General features: G+C 35.5%; 1 protein-coding gene across 1 annotated transcript in view; it reads left to right on the top strand.

Moving 5' to 3' along the window:
• Positions 1-5,917: 5,917 nt before the first annotated feature.
• Positions 5,918-18,714, top strand: part of MANEA (mannosidase endo-alpha) — a 57,799-nt gene continuing 45,002 nt past the window's right edge. Inside the window, exon 1 of the mRNA XM_044676541.1 lies at positions 5,918-6,455. Within this exon, the coding sequence (XP_044532476.1) occupies positions 5,918-6,455 (538 nt within the window). The remainder of the gene's footprint in view (positions 6,456-18,714) is intronic.

Consider the following 18,714-nt stretch of genomic DNA (forward strand, 5'->3'; position numbering starts at 1 on the left):
GCACTGGTTCCCCACTCAGGGTTTCAGAGCCTTCGCTCTTGCCTGTGTCTGCCTCCACCCACGCCTCCTCCAGTGCTTGTGCTCTGTGTCCGCGCTCACAGTCCGTGTGTGTTCTTTAGCTTTTTGGTGTCCTAAATCTTGCTGCTCTCAGGAACATGCCCTGGAACTGCCAATGACTCAATGGGTGCCCTAAACTTGCTCTATTTCTTTTTAGCTGGCTTTGGCGCTATAGGTAGTGGGTGTGGAGGGGGTGGGGGTGGGGTGGTTGCTCAGCCCGCAATTTAGTTAAAGCTGTTTTACCCCTTTATAGCATGGAAATGCCTCGATTCCACGTACCTTCCACGCTGTGCCCTGTTGTGGGGTTCCTCCGTTCGTCTGGACTTGTTTTTATGTCCCCTTGAGGAGTCTTGTATGATTTGGTCAGGAGAGGTTAAGATCTGCTTTTTACTCTGCCACCATCTTAACCTGGAACTCTTTCCATGTATTCTTCTCTTATGTCCATTTTGAGCAAGTTCTCGAACCAGATGACAGTTATCTTGATAACAAGTCTCCCAGTGTGGTGAATCTAGGAGGAAGGAATCTACATATTGAAGTAAAGTGGAGCTTTTAAAGGTAATAGTAGACAAATCTCCCTGTAGAATCTGGGAGAACAGAGTTGTTAAATTGCCAAATCTCTGTATAAGCCTTATAAAGGTATATTGACAACCAAGCCAGGTAAGTGAAAACAGATATTGAGATTCTTCGCTAATAGGAATAGAATAAAAGGTTGCACACAGATCAAAAAAAAGAGAAGGGTGTGCATACTTGCACCATATCTGGACTTGAAACTCAGATGGTCAGCATCTTATTATAGAAGGGAAGTGCAGACTTAGGGGGAGGGTTAGAAATCCCCGTAGAAGCAATTTTATGCTATAGTTAGAAATCCTTATAAAAATCATGAATTCTACTAATTGTAATTACAATTATAATGGAATTATACTAATCATTTTAGAATCACAATATTGATTATTTTAAAGCTATTACTAAAATTCAATCAATTATAAGAGGGTAGGGTTCTATCTACATACACATCTGAGAGGCAAGAAGCATTCTTTATCAACTAGTCTTCTGAAGCCACAATTAATTTCTACATTGTCAGAGTCCTGAAATTTTACTAAGTTGCTTATTTTTTAATATTACTATTGTCATTTTATTAGTTGTTTTCTTGGTTCTGCTTATGTTTCCCTGAATTATTTCTATGTTATTTCCATGTTATTCTTCCCAAATTCATCTGAATTTTTTATATTTGTCATTTCTTATGATGCATTAATATTCTATTACATTCATATATTACAACTTGTTCTGTCATTCCCTAGTCAATTAATAGCCATTTATTTTTTGTTTTTTCCTTTTTCTTGGCTACCAGAATTCTATTATAAATATTTTTGTGTATCATTCTACTTCCAGCAGCCCTCTTTACTGGTAGCTAAGAAACAGAAACAAAATAGATGATCATGAATTGGGGAACAGCAAAACAAATTTGGCACTCTAGTGTAAAAGACTTCCTGTGAAAGAAGAAACAAATTCAAAATCAGAAAAGCACATGAAAAAGATATACATTGAAGCAGAGTGAAATTAGCAGAACCAGAGAAGTGATACACAAGGCTAGAAGTATAAATTGAATGTACAACCCACCTTCCCCACTAAATTTAAACACTCCTTTATGTAATTATGGGAACTAAACTTAGTCTTAAAGATGAAATAAAAAGGTGTAACTTTCTTCTTTGTAGGGATATGATAATATGAACTGTGGGACACTGTATACACTGTCAGACAGAACTGACATGTAGATTAGTTTTGCAGAACTTTTATTTTCTTTTGGTATCATAAAAATCTCAGAGAAGTACAGGCTTTTTACTATGTATGGCCTAAGGGGAAAGGTTGTTTTTATTATGGAGAATCAGAAACAGCTCCCTATAGGAAGTGGTATTTGTAAAGCTCCCTGAAAGAACTTTGCAGAAATACTTATTGTCACAAGGTCCTTGGGCCTTACCAGTGAAATAGTAACTGCCTTCACAGTGTAATACAAGGGTGACACACACAGCCAGGACACACCCATACAACCACAAGTGACAGGATACACAGGATAACTGAGAACCTACATAAGGGATGTGGGAATTGGGGAAAAACACATTGGTTTATGAATGTCAGTTAACAGTTACTACTCAAGCTGGGGAAAGACAAGGGTAGAAGGCTAACTTTCTGTGGATCCTTTCTTGGGGTTTTGAGAAAGGCACAGGAAGTAAAGTAAAAAATTTATTAAGAGTTTAAGCATTAGGTAATGAAGGAATGGACAATCTAAAATTAGTTTTTTTAAACCCATACCTTCCATCTTGGGGTCAATACTGTGTATTTACTCCTTGGTGGAAGAGTGGTAAGGGTAGGCAATGGGGGTCAAGTGACTTGCCCAGGGTCACACAGCTGGGAAGTGTCTGAGGCCAGATTTGAACCTAGGACCTCCCTTCTCTAGGCTTAGCTCTCAATCCACTGAGCTACCCAGCTGCGCCCCCCACCTCCTTTGATAAAAGAAAGTAGAAGAGATCTAATTAGTGTACAGACTTGATATCTTACATATTCATTTTATTAAATCTCTTTCCTAAATGATACCATATATCACTCCCTATAGGAAGCTATTCTAAATCTTTGCTTCCTTCCTCAGGCCTCTCACATCTTTCTTTTCCCCTGTGTCTCAGCTGATGACTTTGCCTGTCACTTTACTGAGACCATTTGATCTGACATCTTTTTTCTCTTTTTTTCTCATTCTCTTCATCTCTAAAGCCTTTAATCTCAATGCTTTCATTTTCTCTCTTCTCTTTCTCAGTCTGTGACAAATAAGTGTACCTTTTCCTTGCAAGTTCATATAGTACTTAATAAATGCTTGTTGGTTAATTATTTATTAATCTTATCAACAAGACTTCAACAATAGGGGACATTGGGAACAACATAGGGAACATTATAAACATGAAGGGAAAAGTATAGAGCATTTACGGGGAACTGATAGTCAAGATTTCCTAGACCATAGAGTCCATGGAGAATATGATACAACAGTTTTAGGCTTAAAGTTATGAGGAATAGAGATCAATTGAAGAGTTTTGAACTGAATAAGCCATATGACTAGTTATATATCTAAAGAATAGATAACTTTTTTATAATAATATTTATTTTAATTTTTTCCAGATTATATGTCAATACCATTTTTTAATATTTGTTTTCTGATACTTTGCAATCTTTGTTCTCCCCCTCATTCCCACCTTTCCCTAAGAAGGTAGGTAGTATGATATCACTTGTACATGTCATATAATACATATTTCCATGCTTGTCATGTTGTGAAAGAAGACACATAATGGTTTCATTAGAGAAAAATTCATGGAGGAAATAAAGTGAAAAATGGGATATTTCAGTTTTCATTTAGACTCCATCTGTTCCTTTTATGGCAGTGGATATCTTTTTTTTTTTGGAATGAGTCTCTTGGAATTGCCCTGGATCTGTTATGAGTAAGATTAGATTAGCTGATTATTAGGTATTGATTATATATTGATTAGGAAGTACCTAGCAGGAAGGAACTGGAGCTGGGAATTCCAGGCTGGAATGAAGGAGGAGAAAGTCTATCTGTGCTGTGTGTGAACTCCATTAATGGTAGGCAAAAAACTGTTGCCAGCCTGGGAGACCTCAGAGCAAAGGACACCTTGCATCCTGTTTTCCCCTGGGATCCTGTGTGGTGTGGCATTTAAGGAAAGAACAAGAGAAGAGGACAGTGCTTCAAGCAAACCCCCTTACTGCTTAGTTCCTGAGACAACTGTAGCTCCTGGCATCCAGACATCATCAGTGGATTGCAGTGAGAAATCCCAAAGCCACAAAAGCCCCAGCTGTACTCAAGCCTGGCAGGTTCCAGGTTTGAGGCAGAAACCCAGAGACTCCAGTATAGCTCCTTGGGCCCTGTTAGTTAAATAGCTTAGATTAGTGTAGTGAATAAGTCCTTCCCTGTCCCTCTGGGTTTTGTTATTAGGTGTTAAGATTTTAGAGTAGTCATTCCTATCCCTCCTTTTAGTTGTTTCTAATTAAAACCCAATTTCACCTTGTTACCTTGTCAGTTAATTCAAGGCCTCTGGCCAGAGTGACAGTTGGCTGTTATTTTTCCAGTTGGGAGTGGTGTAGCTGTACAAGACTTCAGTGATCAGTTTTAGTCTCTCTTTCATCCCAGAGAGTGTTCCCACAAACCCCATAGTTGATTTTAATATCCCTGGTGACCCCATTACTTATATTTCCTACAGTTCCTTGCCTTATTGATAATAATTAAATCATAATTAAATCATGCTGATAAATAAATTAATTAATTAAATGTTGCTTTAAAAAGAAATAACTAAATTAAATAATAAATAAAAAGTTAATCATCATATATTATTGTTGTTGTTGTATACAACATTCTCTTTGTTCTTCTCACTTTAATGAAACCTTTGCCAAAGAGACTTGCTATAAAATTTTTTTCCCAATCTCTTGTCTGCTTTTTTGGTTGCATTGCTTTTGTTAATGCATAAACTTTTAAATTTACTATATTTAAAATAATCTCATAATGTTGTCTAGTTCTTATTTTGGCCTAATTTCTTTCCTTATCCATAGGTCTGACAGATAAACTATTTTGTACTCTCCTAATTTGTTTATGATAACACTTTTTATTTCTAAATCATGTATCCACTTTGACTTTTCCCATTGATATTGCCTAATATTTGCTATACTGTTTTCTAGTTTTCCCAGCAGTTTTGTCATATGGTAAGTTCTTACAAAAGTTTGTTGATCTCTCAATTTGTTAAACACTGGGTAAATATATTCATTTACCATTGCAAGTTGAGTGTCTAATCTATTCCACCAGTTCACTACTTTTAACTAGTACTAGATTGTTTTGATAGTTGCTGCTTTAAAATATAGTTTGAAATCTATTACAGCTAATGCTAATAGGAAGGCATAGGCTTTCTTCCTAAACTTTTTGGGCAGACAGGGTTTATAGGCATCTGCTCAAATGGTTAATTAATTTAGAAAATACATACTAAGTCTTAACTAGTCAGTGAGTAAATATGCTTTTAGTACACTTCTTCAACAAAAACTAAATTATTTCCAAAATGGTTTGCTATTAGCTTTTCCCTTCTTGAATTAACTTGAAATTTTGAAAGTTTTGTACTGAAAAATTATTTATAAAAACCTTTAAATTCTGAACAGTTAATTATTACCCATTTCTTAGGAATGTTTTTCATTGAGACTTCAAAACTGGATAGTAAGAAATCAGGAACCTGATAACTTTCTTTGACCTTTTTTCCCCCCTCTTTTATTAAAAACTACATTTTTTCCTGGTCATAGTCTATAACAGCACATCATTTATAGAGTGTGAACACTCTTCTTTTTCAGAAGAAAAATATGGAGTAATCTCTTTTGATGTGGGTTTTGAATACAAGCTTAATTAACCTGTAGGTAGTTTCTGTTAATTAATTTTTAGATCTTCCTGTTAAAATTAATACTTGAGAAATTTTAGCACACATAGATAATGGGATTTCTTCTTAGTAGTAGTTTATATTTGTAAATTTAAATAGATTTGACTTTATCCTGACTAAATTTGATTAGCATTTAAATGAAACTGACAACTCCAGACTTTTTTTACAATTCACATTGTGGTAAAATATGAATCTCAGACCTTCATCAGAATTGGTACTTAAAATTAGTAATTGCATATTTTTTCCTGAGTTTCTAAGTGCCAGGAATATTAAAGAATACATTTTTTAAATTTGGATTTTTATGTAAGAATGTATCATTAATAGTATTTACTAAATTTTTTTTTCTTATTACATTGCAGCTAGACATTTGTCACTTTGGATTCTAAAATAATGTCATCATGGCAAGATTTCGAAGAAGAACATGCATCATTTTGTCACTTTTTATTTTGTTTATTTGCTCCCTGATGATGGCTTTGAAAACTCTGAGACCTGATAGAGCCGTTTTTGGGGATCCATTTGGACTTGATCTTCTCCCAGAACTTCGCCAACATACAGTCCACTTGGAAACTAAGCCTGACATGCCAAATGGTGCCAGGGATGATAGTGTAACAAACATCAAGAATATAAAGAGCATTGTTGCCAATAGTATAAAAGTTCCTGTGGTGAATATGGAAGAGCTACCATCACCTAATTATAATTTACATGTATTTTACTATAGTTGGTATGGAAATCCACAATTTGATGGCAAATATTTACATTGGAACCACCCCATCTTACCACACTGGGATCCCAAAATTGCTAAAAATTATCCAGAGGGCAACCACATTCCTCCAGATGACATTGGGTCCAACTTTTACCCTGAATTGGGAACTTACAGCTCCAGAGACCCTTATATCATAGAGACTCATATGAGGCAAATTCGCTCAGCTTCAATTGGTAAGTAATAATTTTTTAAATTTTAAATTTTTTTTAAACCCTTGTACTTCGGTGTATTGTCTCATAGGTGGAAGATTGGTAAGGGTGGGCAATGGGGGTCAAGTGACTTGCCCAGGGTCACACAGCTGGGAAGGGGCTGAGGCCGGATTTGAACCTAGGACCTCCCGTCTCTAGGGCTGGCTCTCACTCCACTGAGCTACCCAGCTGCCCCCAATAATTTTTTATTTATTATTTTGGTTTGGTTGTGGATATTAGTGTATCTCTAGTTAGAAGGCTGGGAATATATTAGATGTCAATAACATATTCTAGTTTCTAAGGCATTTTTGTGCCTAAAGAGAACTAAGGATAGTGGGAAGAGTTCTGTACCTATATATGGGAAACCTGGGTTTAATCCCAGTTCTAACAGAACATTGAACAAATCATTTAACGTCAATAAAGTTCCTCAGAGTACAGCAGAAAGAACATTGGATTTGCAGTTAGGAAAGACCCTGGTCAAAATCCAATACTGTTACTTGTCAGCTATATGACCTTTGGCACCTCAGATTCACTTCCTCTATACCTGTGTCTCTCTCTAATAAAATTAAGAGGTTAAACTAGGTGATTTCTAAGTACCTTCTCAACCCTAAATTTCTCATCAATGATCTCTTGTATAAAAATATTTCCATTACCTACCTCTCAGGCTTTTGTGAAGAAAGCACCTCTTATTCACCATTACCACTATGCGTTATACCCAGTCTTAGCCATTTCAATACCTTGGACGCAATACCGACTCTGTCTCATGTCTAAGAGCAACAGAAGCCCAGGAAGAAGAGAAAGATCCAGGGAAATCTGCTTTGTCCTTTTGATGGACAGAATAGCTGCTTCTTTTCCCTTTTGAGAGGAATCGATGCTGTTATAATGCTTTGATTACCCTAATTCATGTGGCTTAATATTGGAAATTGAATCTGTCTATTCACATTTTACTGTCACATAATTATTACTGTCAAAAGTACAAGATATCAGATAAGATTTCTATTTATCATGATAATCTGGAGCTTGAACTTTGAGCCCTATAATAGGGTATAAAGCAGTAAAAATTTTTTAAGTTGTCATAAACTGACAAGAAAATAATAATGTTATTTAGAAACAAATGCATCTTGTGAATTGTTCTTTACCATTTCTTCAATGAACAAGTATTATGGTTTAATAATGTAATTAGATAAAAAATCTCATTATTAGACCAAATTTTGGGGGGGGAAATGAAGGCTTGATAGCTCTATAATGGTTGTCACAAAGATTCACTCAACCAGCTCTTATTTTATTTATTCATTATTCTAAAATGTAAAATAAGAATATGATGGGTATAAAAAAACTTTAGAAAGATAATATCTAAAAAGTAATTTTCTCCCTTATATCTCTCCTTGTTCCTCTAACCAAGTAGGTAGGAACAAAGAAGGGATTTTATTTATTTCAGACCTTTAGGTACCAACAAATGATAGGAAGGGAAATGGGCCAACAGAAATCTAGATAAATCTAAACTTGCTCTTTTTTAGAGATAGTAGATTTAATATATTCCCAGCCTTCTAACTAGAGATACACTAATATCTACAAGCTACCACATATACATATATATATATATATATATTTTAAATTTGAACTCTTTATGTTCTTAAGTTAGCTATTTTCAGTGACTACATATTATAAAGAATTTTTCTCATCCAAATTTAATTCCTTTTAATGTTTTTTGGTTGCCCACTTAATAACATCTTAAGAAAATTCATACATAATAATGTTTAAATAGCCTTCCACTCTCTTTTGAAAGAACACAATAATTAATATCTGCCTTTTTTGTGTGTGTGGAAGCAGTAGGAGAAAACATGTATTTAACAGTGATAATTTATAGAAGAAAATCACTTTTTAAAAGCAAACCAACCTTTTTATAGAAGAGATTTGATTGTTTTTCCCAACACTTTGATCTTTATGTTGCACAGAAGTTCTTAATCTGAGGTTTAGCAACTTGCTGTTTTTATAAAATATTTTGGTAACTAATTCATTATATTCAAGTTCCTTTGTAATCCCGTTTACCTTATATTATGAACTATAAAACATGATTCTTAAGATGGGAACCATAGGCCTTGCCACACTGCCAAAAGTGTCCATGACAACAAAAAAAGAAGAACCTCGGGGGTAAGTATTCATTCTGAAAGAGAATAAAGAGCAAAGGACTTTATTTTGTTTAGGTTAACACTGCAATTAATTTTATTAATTTTAGATAGCACAAATACTTTGAGAAAAATTTTATTTTCTGTATCACAAAAAATGTCATGTAGAACTTTTTATTATAGGACACTTTGGGCTCTGGTTCTTTGTAGCTGTGAACATTAAATGAGATTGAGAAAATAAATGCTTAGTCTTAACTTGTTTCTTTAAGCAAAACTAAACAATGCTTTTTTTTTTTCCTAAAATGATGTTTATTTTTTAATTTTTGGATGACGAAAAATTTAGCTTTTGTATACTCAGAGTCAGTTTGCTGCTTTTATATAAATTATTTTTAAGTAACAGCTGGATGTTTTTGTTTGTTTTTCAAAGTATATGAAAGTATTTACTCAAAATACTTTGTCTACACTACAGTTATCTCTATCTTTTCTGTTTCCTGATCCATTATGATTTATCACTAATATAACTATCCTGATTAGGATATGATTTGATATGGTAAGATAGCTTATTCTCATTTATTTGCTTTGATGTGATATGCTGATTTGCTTCTCCTTCTGTAAATAATTTAGATATACTGCCAAGATATATACATACTTTTCTAATATTCATTGTTTTCATGAAAAGAAAACATTACAGATGGTTTATTAATTCGTGAGTTATGATTGGGAGGTTCCTGGGAGATCAAAGTTGAAACTATAAAGAGTCTAAATTAGTTCTTTACAGGTTTTTTTTTTTTTAATCCTGGGACTCCACTCTAAGAGCATAGGGCCACAACCAGTAGGCAATGGGTCGCTCAGGGTCACCCAGCTGGGAAGTGTCTGAGCCCGGATTTGAACCCAGGAACTTTCGTCTCTAGGCCTGGCTCTCAATCCACTGAGCTAGCCCAGCTGCCCCTACTTTAGGTTGCAGTTTCTTTAGCAGATAGTTTTTACAGGGTGGGGTTGCTAGCCCCACGCCCACGCCCAACCCTCCTCCTTTTTCATCCAGGCTAGGGACCATCCTTAGCCTAGGAGTGGTAAGGGTGGGTGATAGGGGTCAAGTGACTTGCCCAAGGTCACATAGCTGGAAGTGTCAGAGGCCGGACTTAACCTGAGACTATATCATCTTTGTAGTGGTAGTACTATTTACTTCTTTTCCTGGCCCAGAGAACCAAGGATTCTTTCTATCTTGTCTGTTTCTACTGCTCTCCATGGTTATATTATGCTAATAGAGACCCTGTTTCTTATTCACATGATTATAGACTACAGTGGCAGCAGTAGCAGTGGCAGTGCTAATGGAATCTAACCAACGAAGTTGAATTAAAAGAAAGGTGGAGAGTGAGACTGGGCACTTAGGGATGCACATTTAAAATATATGCCAATCCTTTAAAATGTTTAGTATAGCATTTTGATGATTCACTGTCAAATTTGAATCACTATTGTCCAAAATTATAAATATAAAAAATGATAAAGGCTGCTATAATAATATAAATTAGCATTTTAATTAAAGCCATGCTGATAGATATAGTCATTAGACCACGCGCTTGTAAGAATTCAAAATCGCCACCCTCGTCATTATTGTCTCCTGTCTCCTCCCCAGTCTGCTGGCCAAGAGGCCACTCCCTCCTAACCCAGGAGATTTAAACTCTTCTCTGCGTTGAGAAGTAGGCCTCCCCACGCCCAAAGAACCTGAACCGGAAACCCGTTGGACCACGGGAAATGTAGTTTGATAATTTCCCCGTGTCCAGAAAATACATAGCATCTCCCAAATTTCACTTTTACAATATTGAATCTTGGAGCTTGATCTCAGACCTTCTTACTCAGCCTCCTAGAGTTTGATTATGAAACTGACCCTATTTTCAGTCCAAACACCACTTTTCACCTCTTTCCCTTTAGCTTCCTACTCATCCTTGTTTAAGTACCCTGATTTTTTTTCTTCCAAATACTTCTAGTCTCTCCCTACATGTGAAAGAATTTTTTCCTGCTGCTATATTTTCTCACTTCCTCAAACCAGGGCACCTCATTCTAAAACCAATGTACCTGCCTTCAAAACAGCATAGTAAAATGGGGTGATATAAAGTCACTATGATTTAGATGGCACCTAATTGCAATAAACATTCTTTGACAAAATGATATCATATGAAGTACAAAAAGTCTTGAATGAAGGCTTTTTAAACAACTGTGGGAGGCTGAACCAGTTTTTGACACTCATCTTTAAAGTTCAGAGTTTGCTTTTGAAATATACTTTGAGGAATTCTTATATTGAAAGATAATATGAATGAATTATTCTGGCCTATCATAGAGTTTGAACCAGCATAAGTAAAGGTTATCTTGATACTTTGCTTTCAGACTTGGAATCTGTGCTAACTACATTTCACTATGTTATATATTCATAATCAAAGTATGGGAGATAAAATGTAACCATAAATTTCACATTGATCTATTTTAAAATAAATGATTTAAAATTATTATTTTAGATTCAATAATAATCCTACCAAAACAATGCTTTCTTATCCAATTCTACCACTCCCTGTTAACTTCAAGCCCTTTAACTTCTCTGGGCCTCAGTTTCTTCATCTTTAAAACTGGGATAATAATTTACCCCCTTGACTATAGAGAGTTAAAATAATCTCTGGAATGTTTTTCCAGCCTTATAGTCTTTGAATTATTTCTTTGTCAAAGAATTATAAGACCATATATTTACTTGGAAGTGGGGGAGGTCCAACTTTCTCTTTTTGCATATTAGAAAATGAAGCTTGGATGAAATGACTTTGTTATGGTCACACAGATAGTATTAGAGGTGGGCTTTTGACCCCAGTTTTCCTAGCTCCAAGTCCAATGTGCTGTCCACTGTGTTATATTTTTGCTATTAGAACTCCATGGCTGTTTTGAAACATCTTAACTCCCATATCAAAATAGTTAGATACATGTGTTGCAACATCCATTGTATTGTCCTGTTATTATTCTATGGTTATCAACATAATACTATTTTCTATTTGATTGGAAAAGCTATGCTATTTCTACTTAACAATTAAAACTTTTTTTTAACTATTCTTCTTAATTTCTTTTGTTCATCATAGTTACTACTTTCAAAAACTGGATCTAGAAATCAGCATTGGATTACTTGCTAAAATCATTGAATACCTTCTTTCAAAAGGTCAGAATTCTAATTTCTGGGCCTGGTGACTTTGAAAGCCATGAAATGAAGTGGGAGAAATGGAAAATATAATTAGATGAACTATATTTTCAAGTTTAAATGTCACTTATTAAATGTCACCTAATTTGATGCTGTCCTTAAAGTTCTCTTGTGGAATAATTGCATTTGTAATAAGCTTCTATTTATTTATGTATTTGTTGTGTGAGATATACTGCTACCTTTCAGGTAAGTTTAAAACCCTTTCCTCATTGTTTCTTGTACTATCAGAGCTTATAGTCTCTGTGTTTTAAATGTCTTAAAGTATACCCAAGCTGGTACACAATATAAGGCAGCAAGTGGGACTTCTGAAGGAGATGGCATTGAAAAGAGCCCCATGCTTTTTTGCCATTACTTTGGAAGCTGATATTCCTCTTAGCCACAAGAGAATGCATTTCAACATGTTTCTTCCAGGAGCTTTTCTCCCAAGATTTTGTGTGGTAGGAGTTCACAGGACTTAGCTATCTTGTTTTTCAGACTTGTTTTCTGAGAGAAACACTTAACTTGATAAATATGGGGAAATTTTCCTATTTGTGACTATAAGAATTAAAATTAGGACTCATGTCCTTAGAATTTTTATAAAGTTTATTAGAATTCCTTGGATAGGTAAAGGCAGAGATAGAGAGAAAAGCCTATTCTAGCAAGCCATGTGGGTGATCTCAGCCTGGCCACCTCAGTATATTCCCCACTGTGGTCACCCAAAATAGATAGCCTACTTCCTTGTCTTGAACCTTTTAACTTCCCTCTCCCTTCCATGTCAAATTCAATCATGTCCCGTGACCTAGCTCCAGAATTACAGGTATGCCTGATCCTGGGAGAGGATTCCCTTTACACAATCCCCTCCTTGATTCTTTGGGAGACCAGCATGTTAAATATCCTTACTTGGAATTTTTGTAAGATTAATATGCCATGTCTTCCCAATGAATCATTTTACATATCCAGTTTATACAGCTAAAGTTTCTTAGTAGAGTGCATAAAATATGGTACTTTACATAGAGGGAATTACAATAATCTGGTAAATAAGAGGGAAGGAAAAGAAAAAGGAGAAAGAAAATAAAAAAATTATTGATAGACACATTGACAAAAAGCCAATTAGGGGGCACTCCCCTTTGACATAAGAGTTTACAATCAGAATAAATGATAAGTTCACCCCCTTTCAGTTCAGTTCATTATATCCCTAAATTCACTCTGGATGTTTTCATGTATTGTATGGTTTCTGTAAGTATCCTCATGGTACCCTCTCCAAAAAGATGCACTTTCCTGATTTGAAGTGTTAGTTATTTTCTTTTCCTAAAATTACTTTAATCCTTGCTTCTTTGCAAACAACCTTTCAGATATCTGCCTATCTCCGAATCCACTGCATTTAATCAATCAATTGCTCAAGCAACAAATATTTTTTAAGTATCTACTATGTGCCAGATACTCATTTGTGTTCTAGGAATTCAAGGACAAAAGCAACACTTTTCTTCCCCTCAAGGAGTTTATAGTCTCTTAGAAGATAATTTGAAGATATAGATTGCAAATATATATATGCAAAATAGATACAAGATGATAATTAGATGAGAAGAATACTACCCTAGGCAGAGATCAGGTAACACTTGAGCTGAGCTTTGAAGGAAGAAAAATATTTCTTATTGTGGTAGGCTACAGCCAAAGCAGTAATCAGAGGGAAATTTATACCCTTGAGTGCATATAGCAACAAAATAGAGAAAAAGGAGATCAATGAATTAAGTTTTCAACTGAAAACAAAACTAGAAAAAGAACAAATTAAAAATCCTTAGATAAAGACGAAATAGGAAATAATAAAAGTCAAAGGAGAAATTAATAAAATTGAAAGTAAAAGAACTATTGAACTAATAATAAATAAGCTAGGAGCTGGTTCTTTGAAAAAACAAATAAAATATTGGTTAATTTGATTAAAAAAAAAGAAAGAGAATCACTAACCAGCATCAAACATGAAAAGGGCAAATCGACCTCCAGTGAAGAGGATATTAAGAAAATTATTAGGAGCTATTTTGCCCAATTATATGACAATAAATATGAAAATCAAGGTGAAATAGATGAATATTTACAAAAATATAAATTGCTTAGATTAACAAAAGAGGAAATTAAACACTTACATAATCCCATCTCAGAAAAAAAATATTGAACAAGCCATCAATGAACTCCTTAGGAAAAAAGCCCCAGGGCCAGATGGAGCCCCAAGTGAATTCTATCAAACTTTTAAAGAACAGCTAATCCCAATACTATACAAACTGACAAAATAAGCAAAGAAAGAGTCTTACCAAATTCTTTTTATGAAATAAATATGGAAGCCAGGAAAACCAAAAACAGAGAAAGAAAGTTCTAGAACAATCTCTTTAATAAACATTGTAAGGGTTACACAGTAGGAGTTTGACAAAAGTAAGGCAAGCAGTTGAATAAAACATTTAGTTTAATTTGAGAAGTACTGACAGAAAATAGAAAAGGAGGAAAAAGAGATGATTATTCTAATACCCTATGACAATACCTAAATTCCTAATACTATGTAAAATTTCTAAAAACCTACTTCTGTCTTCTGAGGACAGGTTCTTCTTGCCTGGCAAGACCAGGCCTATCTAACCTACACTATCTAAAATCGATTCACTAACTACCTATCTTCCTAAATAATCAGACATTGACCATCCATGAACTCCTTCAATCCGTTTCTACCACTCAGCTGTCAGTAGTCAGCTGCCAATAGCAGAGACAGACCTCCTATGCTCTCAAGATCCAGAGGCCAATGAGCCCAAACTGTCAGTGTTCTTTCCTTTTCTCTCCCTTCTTCTTCTTGTTAACAGAATCTTCAGCTCTGGCTTACTGACCGTCAATTCTTCTCTACTTAGAAATTCTGTTCTCTTGCCTCTTAAAGAGACAGGGAGAGATTAAGAAAATCCCTTTAACAAAATAGATGTAAAAATCTGTGTGGTGGGAAATTGGAGGAAAGGATAGGGAAAAAAAGGAAGGGGAGGAAGCTGGGGGTCCTGCTCCCTTTTCCACTGGTTCACAGTAGGGACATTTACCAGGGTCTTCTTGTCGTTGGTTAGGGAGTTAAATCAAGCCCAGACTCCAGGGATAGTTAGATAGGTTTATTCAGGGTTTAGGAAAAGGAAAGTTTGGGAAAGTAAGGGAAAGTTTGATCTCCTGTAGCTGTGTAGGGACCAAAGCTCTCAACCTAGGTTTTGTGGAAAAGGCCCCCAAACCTAGGCTTCTCTGGTCTTTTATTCTCTCTCTGACACCTCCCACAAAGGAAGTGGGAGGTGTCAGAGGAAGCAGTAGAGAGTTCTGAGAGATGTAGTCTCCCAGGGATTAGGTCCATTTCCAAAATGCACATTCCATTCCTTCCCCCCCTCCCCAATCCTTTTGGAGACAAGTCTCCCCAGTGGATCATAACAAACATAATGAACTAAGATATATACAGTTTTACATGGGGGAAATAACAACTTGGGGATAAGGAAACAAAAGGAAATCAAGAAAAAAACCAATTAGGGGGCAGTCCTCTTTTCTTACAACATACAAAAATAAAAGCATTTTACAAAACAAATGCATTTTACAAAACAAATGAATTCAACAAAAGCCCCCAAAGTTCAATTTTGTACATCTGGTCCACTCAGGATCTCCTGGAGCAGTGTGTGGTCTCTGTGGGCATCTCTATGGCATCTTCAACAAGGAGATCAGTCTTTGGATTCTGGGAGTCAGCAAATTTCTTACCCTAAAAAAAAAATAATAATTTCTCAAGACTTTAAACATTTCATTACAAAATAAAAACACATTCCCCCCTGAGGAGGATACAGGGATACACATAGGAATCACATAGGGATACATGGCTGAGTTATATGGCATATGGATCAATGCCAATTAAAATCATCAGAAAAAATATCACAGAAAGCCAAATAACTACTCGATGAAAATTTTAAATGTCCAATTTCAAATATGATATGGAAAAATTCTAAGAAAAAAACAAAATCACATAGGTCTTTGAATAATGCCCAATTAAAGTAATCCATGTCCCACATCATGCATTTACCCTCTCAGCAACCAGGACCTCAGTAAACCACCATAGTATGAAAGTTAGAAAAAGGGACAAGATTTTTATTCTGTGGTCTGATCTTTAATCATTTCTTCTTTCATTGTTTCTCAGGGATAGGGGAGCCAGAACAGCCAATTGTTAAGTACTTGATAGAAATTTCACAAGGAGTGTGATACAAGGAGTCCTGCATCTTAACATATGTCAAGCACCTCCACCTTGAGTCTCACACTAGTTTTTTTATTGGCATAAAGCAGTGGTTCCCAAACTTTTTTGGCCTACTGCTCCCTTTCCCGATAAAAATATTACTTAGCAACCCCGTCACATACTATCACCGCCCCCTTACAGTTATTCACTGCCCCCAAATGCATCTGTGGCCATCACCATCCCCCTGAATCGCAGCACCCACGGGGGGTGGGGGGGTGGCGCCCGCTTTGGAAATCACTGGCATAGAGTCTCAGCAATCTTAGCAGGATTAGTTTCTTTTTTTCATTTTTTTCCCTTCTTTTTTTTTGGCATGTGTGCTCTTTTGGTACCATTCAGGTTAAGTCCGTGCTTCTTTGGCACTGTGTAGATGAAATCTGTGTTCCTTTGTGATCCCATTTCCTTGAATCAGACATATTTACAAAGCAAAGTCCCAAAATCATTAAATACCAATGGCAGTTTCAATAGTCTAAGACTTTTGGGCACGCAGTTACATTTAGGATGAATGGACATTCTAATATACTATACTCGTGTGAAATCAAAAAGTCTTTCATTATCAATGATGTGCTTAGGAAAACTCAATAGCACATGCAGTTATAAAAAATGTTTAAAAAATCAAAAATATATCTCTTGCAATTAGTGCCACTTATGGAGGGGTAAAATATAAAGATTTCTTACCCAAGAATTGAGGTCTATTCCTTCTTAACGTAGCCATGATCTACAGTGTGAGTGCAAATGATTTTCACATAAGAAAGTTCCACAAAACAATAGGCTTTGGGTAAGACACATCGAAAGAAAATTCCAAATATTTCAAATACACAAAATACAAGTACATCACAAGTTTTCCAAAGGTTACAAGTTTTGTTCCTTTAGTTCAGTGGTTCCCAAACTTTTTTGGCCTACTGTTCCCTTTCCAGAAAATATATTACTTAGCCCCCTGTTAATTTTTTAAAAATTTTAATAGCAGTTAATAAGATAAATGCATCTGTGGCCATCACTGCACCCCTTGATTGCTGCAGCACCCACCAGGGGGTGGTAGCGCCCACTTTGGGAATCACTGCTTTAGTTCATGGACTTCTACAAAGGTATATGTTCAAGATAGTACAGATAAAGGTAGTAGAAAGGTAGACAGGCACTGTATTCAAAATCTGTTTTTTCTTCTTTGCTATTTTGAGGGGAGACAAAACTGAAAAGGATTAATAGCAACAAAAACAATAGAGTCTTAAGGGGCACCACCTTCTACCCCACGTGGAGGGACAGTAGCACCCTGAATAGTTTGAGAACAGGCTCCACTTAGGATATATTGTTGTGAGGTCATTTCGTTTGAGTTATCATTTTCCCAATTTATATTCCTAGAATTGTTATCAGTCCTAAAATTGCAATTCCTGAAATTATTATTGTAGTTTCTATTGTTATTTCTGACAATATTATTCTAGTAGGTATTATTGCCTGGAGCAAATTCCTACAGTTCATCATTATGTGGCCCTTCTTCTCCCAGAAGTGACAGGTAAGGGATCAGTAATTAGATTCTCATGGAGGGGCAAGTGCTGTTGGTTGAGTATCATGCCCTCTTTCTTGTTTATCCATTCTATCACTTAAAGATTTAATTCCTTCTGAATCACTTCCAGTAAATCATTAGTCTTTACCTTTTTCTCTTCATGGCCTTTAGAGACATAAACAGTAGTTCTCCTCAATTGTTCAAAATTCTTCTCAGGCCAATTTGGGCAGTGTGTTTTAAAGTAGTCCTGGCCCATTCTGCAATAGTTAACAAATTTTCACCTTTATTTGCCTAATATACCTTTCAGTAGAAAGGTCAAGATTCAGGTATCCACCTTCCAGGTCAATGAGCATATCCATGAATTGCAAGGGCATCTCATTGGATTGCTTAAGGCATTCAAATTTGGTTCATGCACCCGGCCTTTCAGAACATTCTCGCATTGTTTTGAGAATGGCATCCCTAGTGCAATGTAATTGAAAATATTCCTCTGGATCACTATAAAATACTAGCAAAGAGACTACAACAATATAGCACAAGGATTATTCACCATGACCAGGTGAGATTTATTACAGGAATGCAAGGATGGTTCAATATTAGGAAAGTCATGGACATAATTGACCATATCAATAACAAACTAACAGAACTCACGATTATCTCAATAGATGCAGAAAAAGCCTTTGACAAATTACAACACCCATTCCTATTGAAAACACTTGAAAGCATAGGAGTAAAAAGGCCTTTCCTTAAAATAATAAATAGTATTTATTTAAAACCGTCACCAAGTGTCATCTTCAATGGGGATAAGTTAGAAGCCTTCCCAGTAAGATCCAGAGTGAAGCAGGCATGCCCATTATCACCACTACTATTTAATATTGTACTAGAAATGCTAGCAGCAATTCGAGTTGTCCAGGCAGAACAAATAAGTAAATAAACAAACAAACAAATAAGTAAATAAATGTATGTGTGTGTGTGTATATAATATATATATATATGTATATATATGTGTATAATATATATATACATAAATATGTTTCCCAACCACCAACTAAAATCACCAACCCATACCACCAGCAACCAACACTCGATGACTAACTACCAATGACCAGTGACCAACAACCAATGACCAACTACCAACTACCTCCCAA

The sequence above is a fragment of the Gracilinanus agilis genome, chromosome 4 (assembly GCF_016433145.1).
Source record: "Gracilinanus agilis isolate LMUSP501 chromosome 4, AgileGrace, whole genome shotgun sequence".
Classification (NCBI taxonomy): domain Eukaryota; kingdom Metazoa; phylum Chordata; class Mammalia; order Didelphimorphia; family Didelphidae; genus Gracilinanus; species Gracilinanus agilis.